A 10,983-nucleotide genomic window follows, 5' to 3' on the forward strand; every position below is an offset into this window, starting at 1 on the left:
GCGATCCGCTCGCCAGCCGCCCCTCTGGGCCCTTGCAGACCCACGGCAGCGGTTCCCAAGGGTGCCTGCTGCGGGGGATGCGGGTGAGCAGGGATGCGGCCAGCAGCCGCCCTGGGAGCCGGCCTGCGGCAGCCAGACCTACTCTCGCCATGGCCTTGCCATGGGAATTCTCTGTGCCGCTCACACTGGGCCTGCGGACGTGGATGTTCTGCTTGGAAATTGTTCACGCCGACAGGCCGGCATAAACATGGAATATTCTTAATGCCCCCTCGTAACTTTTCCGATGAAATGTGGAGAAAGGGTGCCCGACAGCAGTTCCGAGGGCGTTGCTGCGCACGTGAGCTTGGCTTAACAGCGAAAAAGGTCACTGTAAAAATGAAACGCTCTCTCAGTGGTTTTGTCCTCTTGAGGCCTGGGATGAGGGCTTGGCTGCTTCTCACCTGGCGAAGTCATCCCCACTTCGGTGGGTTTTCTTAGGATTAATCTCTTACTAAATGTTTCCCCCGACCTCGATCGTATGTTGTACATAGGAAGAGTCCCCCGACGTCATCTTAAGTTTTCCCCCGGGTTGGGTCGTACCGAGTCCAGCCTTAGGGTCGTGCAGGGCTACCGTGCTGTGCAAGGTGGTGGAACGTGCTGCCTCCTGCCAGGCCCCCGGGCATCAAGGGTGGGAAGCAGACGGAGCACTAATACCAGAGGAAGCCAAAGCTTTCTGTACTTTAAAGGAGTAATTATGGATAAAATGCGTTCTTGTGTTCATAATGCACTTTTTTTACCTTAATGTGTCCGCACAGCATTCATGTGGGGGGTTGTGTGGCATTCTGCATTTCAGCTTTTGCTATCACCAATACGACGGAACTAGTTATTCTTGGGGATGTCTATGCTTCCTCCCTAAGGTTATGTCTTCTGCCTACCCTCATCTTTCCACGATGAAAAGAGGGCAGAGGCTTGGGGAGGTGGAACTGCTCAGCTGGCAGAGGGGCAGCACAGTCCCACGTCAGTGAGACCGTTGGCAGGTGTGCAAACACATCGGCCTTGATCTGTGCACCAGCCTGCTGTGGCATTGTGCTGCCCTGCGAGTGCTGCTGTCTCGCGCACAGACCTTCAACCAGAAACCAGTCAAAAAGGTCAATTAATTCACATTCGCAATAAAGGTGGATAAAGGATTCTAATAGAAATCATGTCTGGGAGGCAGTAACTTTTGCTGCCTTATCACCTGCCATGAATGCTATTTATAATAATAATGTAAACGAGCCTGTTTAGGGGGAGAAAAGTCAGATTAGGGAAAAAAAAAGTCAATAGCTCACAATTAAATCCGTCTTCCCGACCAAGAAGCTAGTCAAGTCACAGCTATCACCAAGACAATCCTACATGGATACTTCCATGTAATACCGGTTTTCTGAAGACTTTATGCCATTAAAGAGAAATAACAACCTACCTGTGTGGCCAGAGGCTTGGGCATGGCACTTCTCGCACCAATCTGCCAAAGCTGAGGTTCAGTGCATATGGCAGCCTTTGTCGCGCCTGTGTTAATACACAGAAAATATATATTCCAATTCATATTTGGCTTCAGTTCTATCTGTGGACCCGACTATGAATTTATTTGTTCTTTTTTTTTTTTTAATATTAAACAGTGGCAACTTTTGGTTAAGTGTAAATGAAACAATGAAGTTGTCTCCAGGTTGGACACTTGCCAGCATTGCCTGATTTTATGGTTCAATATCGCTGGGTGGCATTAACTATGCTTATGATACTGCAGCTGTTGCTATAACTGCTTCATCTTTTCATAAATAAGATATTAATTTCCTGAGTTTAAAGTAACTGGTGACAAAGGTACCAGCATCTAATTTGGCTAGAAATCAGCTTGCTCAAACAAGTGGTGTAATTACGTGCTGTGGGCTGTATCCGTGTTGGTGTGCAGAGTCTTTAATCACGTTAAAGAATATGAGCAGCAAGTAGGGAGTAGAACACTGAGCAAGTGTCAGTTGGGCTGCTATTCTTTAGCCTTAGAAATAGGATGAAAGAGGGTGTGAGGGAAGAAAAGGTATGATCTTCTCTGACCCTTGGAATGTTCCATTCATCTTTTATTACTTGGAAGCAAGGAGGAGTAGAAATCTTGAATTAATTGGTTAATTAGAAAGATTTAGATGAAGCATTTTGTCAGTATGAGATATCCTTTGGAGTGGGAGAGGTTGTTTCGGTTCTCACTTGAAATGGGGCAGTTGAGAGAGCCATTCTGCAAATTCTGGGCAATCAACTGCAGGAGAGTTACACCACAAATTCAGTAATGCTGAGATTCCTCTTCACCATTACTTTCCCGCTTCGACATTTGCTGGAGTAGTTCTGAGCCCCAACTTTCCTTCCGTGTGGTCTTGCCCTACCTGCTGCCCCTGAAGCCCGCAGACGGGCACTCGTGCAGCAGGAGATCCTCCCTCTTCGCGGCACATCCTGGGAGCTGGTACGTGTCTGTTTGCGCAGGGCGGGCGGGTGCCCGCTGCTGTGTGCGTGGCAGGGCCCGGAGCCGGATGGCTGCACGGGGCAGGCCATCATCCTCCACCTTGGGAACCCAGCTGCCATCACTCACCCACACTTGGTGGATGCTGCATCCCCAGTGTTCTGCATGGCCAGGCCTGTTCGTGGGGCAGGGTTACACCTTGCAGAGTTACTTTGTCCTTCCAGAGGACAGTTACGGACCTCAGAACAGACACGGAAGGATTCTCTCCCCATTTTCGCCCACATTTTTAACTTCTGTTCTTACAGTGGGTTCATTCGTGTTTCCTTCATGCCAGCACGTCTGAGTTGTTTAAGGGAAAAGTGTGAGAGAGAAACGACATGAAGAATACTTTGCTTCAGTGAGTATGACAACAATTAAGATAATTTACAAAGGAATCAGAGACGATTAAGCAGGGTTTCAACGCGGGTTATTCCATCAGCTTCAGTTGGAATGGTGAGTGGTTTCAGGGAAGGCCGTGGAAGTGACTGCACACTTAGTGAGCTTTGAATTGTGCCATACGGATGTAACCGTAGCTGATGCGCAGCTCCTACACAGGACAGGCAGCCTGGGGAGAGAGAATTAGTATTTTTGGATGAAGCCTATTTTGTGCCATCCAAGATGTGCCAGCGTAGCTACCTACCAGGAACTTCTCAGAAATAATTCTTTGTCTGCAAGTAATTCCATGGAAATACCAGTTGAAAATTAGGACATAAATGTTTCTGAGAGGAAGACGTCACAGAAAATGAAGCAAGTGTCAAAGCTGTAACACTTTAATAAGGCTTCTTCTAACTGGCTTGTGTCTCAGCTGCGGCCGTGCTGGGTTCAGGGCTGTGGCAGTGTTTTGGGATGTGCAGGCCCGAGCTGCAGGCTCGGGTTGAAGGAGGGAAGGCTGCCCGCTGGGCAAGTGAGCAGCAGTGATCAGTAGCGTAGGAAATAAACAGTTAACATTGTGAAACATCACCTGGTATTTCATAGTTGTGCTAGAGAAAAATGGTTTTCTATAGAAGTCTTGATTAAAGTGAAAACGTGTCAGGAAAACGTGGTAGCTGTTAGCAGTATCCCGCTGCGTGCCGTGTACATCCAGAGTGGGCACAAGGCTCACCTACGAGCCTTACCAATTCCAAAGAGAGTAACAAATGCAACAAAAAAAGGTGAATTCCCTCAACAGTGAAGTCAGTGGGGCTGGGACACCTTTTGTCCCATCCTCAGCTATGTATGAACACCTCAGGGTAAGCAGGGATCAGTACCGTGTGGTCTAAGAGACGATCCTCCAAACGCACCGCATGACCCGAGTTTTCCTTGTTCGGCCTCTTCCTAGCAAAACATCCAAAACCTGGAATCCGACAGCTAAAATCTATTTTAGAAATACTACGCTCTCCAGGTGGCGCACTGACTTCTGTGGGAGTTGCGCTGGAAGGGGAGGATCTGGCAGGACAATTCTGGATCGGAGCGATACTCGCCAGTGGTGCCGATGCCTGGAAATTAGCGTGCTGGGTTCAAGACCGTGCTGGACCGTGCAGCCTTGGGATTCAGCGTTGCTGGTGTCGGCTCACAGTCACAGAAAGCAGGAGGCCTGTTTGGTTTTATTATTCATTTAGGGTGTTTGTTTATGAAATGGCCAAGTAAAGCGACTGCACAGGTGCTGGGAGGGGGACGGATGCAGGTGAATCTCTCTTCTGCCCCGGCTGGATTCCGGGGCAGCCGTGGCTTCTTGGGCAGATCAGTCTACAGAACCATCTCCTGCAGTGGCCCTGCAGCACCCTCCTCCAGGTTCCTTGGTAGCCGCTTATGGGGGAAAATCACAGTCCGCTTTCTTTTGGGTTATAAAGATGAAAAGTCATTTGGAAAATATGAAAGTACCACTGTGAATTGCAGTGCTTAAATACTACCCAGTAGCTCTGCTTCTGTGCACATGTGTTTCCATAAATGCATCATCAGACGCCTGTGACTAATCAGGTTGAACTCAGTTTGTGGGATTAGGGCCTCTTTACAGCTGGGAATTCAAGTTGCTCTAGGAATAGTTTGATAATTTTTCTTTCTTAAGCTACACACAATTTTTTTACATGCTCTTGAGTCGTTGCATGTGGAAAAAAATGAATAGAGGTAATGCACTGCTCGTGAGCCTTTGGAACACTTGAGGGACCCCCCTCAGCTTCATGCAGAAATCTGTCCTTCAGCTGTGAGACTGGGAGCTGTGCAATCTGTGGAGGAAAGGAAAAATATTCATTCCTAGTATATTAGTAAAAAAAGTTACTTCAGACCGAAACTCTTGGCTGAGTTTCTTGATTCCTGACATCCTGAAGGAGTTATTTCTTCGTTAATTGTAATACACAGCCATATTGCTTATGCGTGATGGTGGTTCATGGTAATTGGAATACTGGTGGGAAACAATGCTTCTGGGCTGTTAATGAGCAGGTGTGCAGGGGGGGAACGTGTGCCCTGGCACCCGGCATGCCCCGGCACCCGGCGTGCCCGGGAGGGTTTCCTGCCACAGCCCTGCCGCTGGCTCGTCCCTTAGGTGGAGTTGCGAGCCCCTTTCGGAAGGCACCCAGGTACCTGGTAGAGCACGTGGACAACTGATGTAACTAATTGCTCCACAGGGTAAACCAGCTCTTACGATCTGGCTGGATTTTATTGTTGCTTGGTACTTATTATAACTGATTGGCTTGTTTCAAACGGTGCGGAGTAAAACGGGCTGGTCTCAGGACAAGGAGGAGCTCCCGCCGGTGCAGAGCTAACACGTCCCTGCCACGGCCTCAAGGCAGTTTTCAGCATTTTTAGCGCCAGTTTCTGCAGCAATGGCTAACTTCTGCAGGACAGAAAATTACGTTCCTTGGGAGGATCTGAAACGATCAGGAAGGGAAAGAAAAAAAAAATCCAAGAACCGTTGCGTTAGCAGGATTTTAGTGCCAGAACAATTAATGAGCTGTGAGAAGCAGATGAGCAGAACAAAGTGCGATAGGCAGAAAACGTCCTTGTGGTCTTTTTGCAATATGGGAAGTGTAGCCGCTGCCCGTCAGCCGGTACCGTGGGCTAGTTCCTATCAGAGCATGGATTTTCCCCTCTGTGGTTTTGGCTGATGTCTTTGGGGACACTGGTAACTGATTCTGCTCTTGGTGGGAGAAATTACAAGTCTGGAGCATAAAAGGAAGCCTAACGCAGAGCTCACTGAAATGCCTGACGTAAAGCTCCCTGGGGTCAATCACTCTCTTGACTTTGACAGCCTTTTAACATGAGGAACCACTGTACAGGAAGATGGATGGGTAAGCTGACACCAGAATAGGTGGTTTGTTGTTGTTTGGATTTTTTTTTTTTTAACAATTGAGATTCTATTTTTTAAAAAAAACCCTGAAAGTATTTGTGCAATTGCTTTTGTGTAAGTTTTTCCTTTATACTTCAGTTATCTTGTGCCTGTTTTACAATAGGTGAACCCAGACAAGAAGCAATTGAACCCACAGTCGTACAGAAAACACTCTGGTCTTATTTATGTGTTCATATTTTTGCCCCTGCAAACATTTATTGCATGCTCTATATTTATAATAGCGCTGATCAGCTGGACATATTTGTGGTTTGGTTCACGTGGTGGCCTTTCTCCAGAACAAGGATCTGAGAATCTCTAAGACCGAAGTCCAACACACCCCATTCAAAAGAGCCTTTTCAGCATCTTCAGCTGAAGCTCAGTCAGGAGGGAGCCTGATCATGTTGCTTTGCTGATTTCCCAAGTGGTGTTGGTGCTGGAAAGGCTCGCTCCTTAACGTGGGTACAGCTCACGTTGCTTGGCACTGGGACTGTGGCTTCACTGTGGTGATGGTAACAAATGTTTTCCAGAAAAAAACCCAAACCTTGCAAATGGCTCCATGCTTCTTGAGCAAAATCAGGTGAATGTTGGAGCAAAAATTATTAAGGGAAAACATTTTGATTAAGCTTGTTTACTATACTGGCATGCCTGCAAGAGTAACAGTCTCTTTTTTTCTTTTCCTTTTGTTCCGATAATGAAGGGATCACCTACAGGCTGCGGGCCACATCTGTGTTCTTAAGGATGCTTTCATGTACGGAAGTCCAGCTGAAATAGCAGCTCTAACCTCCACAGACGAGTTTGACGCGGCCCTGGCCATCCATCTCTACAAGGGAGGCAGGCTTCTGCAAGGTAACCCTCGTTCTGTTGGCAGCGAGAAGGCCGCTGAAAAAGTGCAGAAAGAAGAGAGCACGTGCAGGCAGTCATAAATGGCTGCAGACGTACAGGAGTAACCACCTGGAGCGTGGTTATTCTGTTTATCCACGTCACCAAGTGTTCAGAAATGCTGAAAATCTTTCTCTGTGGGTGCTCTGATCCAGAGGGGAGAGAGCAGAATGAAGGTACTTTTGCACCACGTTGGGCATTCCATGATGATGTACTTCACCTGCATTAAGTGGGGCATTGCGCTGACCTTAAAGTACTTCCAGCGAACGTGTTCTTTCAGAGGACACTGGCTTGGCTAAGTGGAGCTGAGGTCCGAGAGAAGAAGCAAAGGCTAATTGGGTTTTTCTGCTCAAAAATGGGTCAGGGTTTTTTGGACATACAGTAACATTGAGATGTCATTTATGCCAGCTAAACCGGAGGAGACAGGGTGTTATCAGACAAATAATAGAATTTTCCATTCTCTCTAGCCATGTAGAACAGCACTTTAGCCTGCCATTAGCGATACCCTAGGAGCTTCCAAAGTTACGGGCACCATCACCCAGCGAAATGGCAAGTGTGTGCCCACTGGTGAGATCATTCCTGTTGTCCAAACCGGTGCGCTGGGACGAAGGTACATAGCTGATACTTTGATCAATCGCGGTACAGGCTGTGTTGTGCTAGTTTCCAGGCCTCGGAACCCCCCTGCGATCTGTGCCGGTGGGTTTTCAGAAAGCCTGAATTACGATGTCTAGCGTGCTTGCTATCTGTTGGTGGAACGGAGCCGTGGTGTCCGTAGGGATCCTGGGATACACAGAAAACTGGCTGATGATCGCTGCTGGCAAGTATTAAGACTTCTCTTGTTGGAATATAGAGATGATTGGTTTTGTGACAAGACCTGGAATTGGTTTAGGGGAGGGTTTTGGAAGGTTATAGAAGGATCTCCTTTTTGAAGTCAGTGGTTTCAGTAGTCGGAGTCACACTGTTCCAAAGAGTGTCTGCCATGGCGGAGAGCAGAACAAACCAGAAACCTGTGAGCGGCAGGATGGTAGTATGGTTGCTGGGATGATCCTAGTTGAAGTGTAAAAGTTATTGTACACTTCTTGGAGGAAAGAATGATTCTTGTAACATTTAATCTTTCCATACCCTGTATTAGGAAATGCCTTAAGGAAATCGAGTGGCTACAGCCACACTACCATTACTACCATACGGCCAGTCTTCTGGGCCTCGTCCCGGAAACTGTTTACACGACTGGGGGTGTATGATCAAGGCATGTAAGAGATGACACAGTAATTATTTTCTTCTTTATGTACCAGAAAGGCGATACATATTTATAATATAGTACAGAAAGTCAGTCCCTGGAGGACTAGTGCTGCGGAGCTTTCGTAGTGCACACTGGTTCTCTTCTCCTACAGACATTAGAGTGGGATCACCAGAAATGCCAAGCAGAGTCTTTAAGTAGCCAGCATGGCAACCAGTCTGTCATGCCTTTTGTTTGTTCTTTCACTTAGTAGTGAGGAAAACAGCAATGCTAATAAATCCTCATCTTACAGCTCACTTGTGTTTCACATTTATATTTGGAAATTATAGGATGTTTTCCATCTTTATCAACATATGGATTTTGTTTCCCATTTGATTTAAGATTTCCTTACGTGCTTGTTTTTAACCATGAATTTTAATTGTGAGAGTCCACTGAATTTAACCCAGCATCCCCTCATCCCCAAAGACCCTGTGGGTCGCTACAGTGTCACCAGTAGTTGTCCCAGCTACGAGCATTCACGGTTGGTTATGTTATCTCCATCAGCACAGTACTCTCCAGTGCCCTGCCCGTTGGTCCGCACTGAGGATAGCGTTGTCTCCTGGGTCCTCGATCCCTCTCCCCTTCCATCCCATCGCAAAAGGGAAAAAAACTAAGCCTATTTCTGCCTTCCTCAATGCACAGTGTGTCGTGGCAGTACAGCGTAACTGCTTGTTCCTCTCACAGTCAGAGGGAAACCTTGGCTCCACCAGTCCCAGCTGCCAGACATCTGGTCACTGTGTTGATGTGTTTCCAGGCTGTCTTACTGGAGACTGTTTCTTTTGTCCCCATTGGAATTTATAACTCTGGCATGTAGTAATTAGCCACTATGAGTCTGTTATTTGTTAGCTTAACGTGGTGTAAAACTTACCATTTAATCATTTCCAGTGCAGAAACAATCAACAGCAAACAGTATTGTCTGCTATCTTGATTAGGTTAAGGGGAGAACATCACTGATAACTTGTCACTTACTGAAAATGACCAGTCCAGCCACCGTTAGCATAGAAGTGCTGCTCTGCCCTGTTTCAGGCCTTTACCTCTACGCAAGTAGGAATTTATTCTGATGCTGGGTATCAGAACAAGGCTCTTGTTCTAATCCACCACTAGGATATATGTGCTTTTGTTGATACTCTAAAATCTGAATGTTGATAAGGTTTTGTGCAGAGCCAGAGGTTTTGTTATATGTGCTTTTGTTGATACTCTAAAATCTGAATGTTGATGTTTTGTGCAGAGCCAGAGGTTTTGTGCAGTTCCCAGAGCCAACAAGCCTTCCTCTGCTTTTACTCTTCTGAGCACTGTAAGACATCTTAAAACAACTGTCATAACTTGGGTGATCACAGAAAGTCTTGGAATGACCAGTTATAAACACAGATCTGTCTTTTGGGGTGGGACTGTGCAAAACAATGGTTTTGTTGCAGGTTCACATATACTGCCTTATTTAATTCAGTGAGATTTTCCAGTGGGGTGGTTCCATCTACATTTACTACATCTACATTTACTGCTACATTTGTAGCAGTAAAATTGGCTTTGAGAATCAATATTTAAAAAAAAAAGAAGTAATTTGAGTAACCAGCTTTGCAGGATGCTCACCCAAACCACTACTGGAATGCTCAAGGGGGCAGTGAATGAGTGGCTGAGGCTGGGACCCAACTTGGCAATACTGCATCGTATCAAAACATGAATGACATTTAAAATAATACGTGCTGTTTGGTGGGCTGCCAAGTGTAGAAAATGATTGATTGTTTTTACTAAGCATGGGAAAAGCAAAGAAAATCTCTGAGCTACACACCAGGCTGACGTGCCATGAAAGTGCATCCTTACTGCATGGGTTTATTCAGTTCCAAACCCATAAAGAGTCAAGTTTCTCCAGGTTTCTCTTCCGAAGGCTTTTGCTTACTTATGTGGTACGCTATTACCAATTTCCTTTTTCGCTTGTAATGTCCCTTCTAGGGGTACCTTGGTGTCCTGCTCAACTTCTCATCGTAGTCATTGCTTTGCAGGTAGCAGCATTCCTTTTGGAATCATCTTTGGGGGTACAGATGTAAATGAAGATGTCAGATGTGAAGAGAAACATCGGGTAATGGGAGCAGTGCTCGGAGAAGCCAGGTAAAAGCGTGTGTGGAAGGTTTATGACAGGAAATTGCATTTTTGTAATGGCAGATCTTTTAGGAAGTTTCACAAAAGCTTGGAATCCCTGGGGGTTGTGTAGACCAGCGGACAAAGGATGGACTGCTTGAAATCCTGATAATCTCGGGATCTCTAAGCAAATTCTCTCCCTTTTTTTCAGGTGAACTCACAAGGGGGTATTTTCAGGGTGTTTCAAAGTCTGGGAAAGTCCCAGTGACATGTCAGTGTAGTCATCAAATGTAGTTCAAGGAATGACCAGAAATCAGAGAAAATTACTAAAACCCAAAAATGTTTTTGCAACGTTTCTCATTGTTACAACATCCCTGGGAAAGAAGCTTCCTTCTGACCCAAAGGTCTGTTGAATTCAAGTGCTTGATCACATCCATGGGGGACCAGTAAGTCCTTTTCTTACTGGAAACCAAAGCATTTTATGGATGTAAATCTTCCAGTGGAGGAAATTAATTGAATGGATATCTTGAGTCTTTCCAAGATGAGGCGAAGGCTGCCACTGTGCATGCAGCCAGTGTGACAGCTCCCTGATGGCAGGGATGGCCTTGCTGCTACAGCCCTTCCTCTGCCCCTTTCCCTTCCTTGCGGCTGTGTGACCCACCCCTCCTGGTGCCAGATTGGACGGATATCTGAGGACTCACTAAATGGGGTAAAATTGGCTTGGGTTTGGGTTTTTTTGGCTTAGTTTTCTACCACTTCAGTAAGGAAGGTCAGCTTGTGGAAGGACACAAGGGGGATGCTGCAGCCGGTCACTCGGGCTGATGGAGCTGTAGCGTGCCGGGGGTGCTCTGAAGTCATCCCTCCAGACCCGAGCTCTGCACAAGCCAGTGGGGTCCCTGGGGCTGGTAGGTGTGATGAGATCCAATCAAACCCAGTGGTACTGCTGGCAGAGCTTCAATA

General features: G+C 46.6%; 1 protein-coding gene across 1 annotated transcript in view; it reads left to right on the forward strand.

The window, feature by feature from the left end:
• Positions 1-4,945: 4,945 nt before the first annotated feature.
• Positions 4,946-10,983, forward strand: part of GLT1D1 (glycosyltransferase 1 domain containing 1) — a 38,763-nt gene continuing 32,725 nt past the window's right edge. The window contains exons 1-3 of the mRNA XM_010150144.1: positions 4,946-5,046; positions 6,493-6,641; positions 9,948-10,053. Of these exons, the coding sequence (XP_010148446.1) occupies positions 4,946-5,046; positions 6,493-6,641; positions 9,948-10,053 (356 nt within the window). The remainder of the gene's footprint in view (positions 5,047-6,492; positions 6,642-9,947; positions 10,054-10,983) is intronic.

Source organism: Eurypyga helias, unplaced genomic scaffold, assembly GCF_000690775.1.
Source record: "Eurypyga helias isolate BGI_N326 unplaced genomic scaffold, ASM69077v1 scaffold28550, whole genome shotgun sequence".
NCBI lineage: Eukaryota > Metazoa > Chordata > Aves > Eurypygiformes > Eurypygidae > Eurypyga > Eurypyga helias.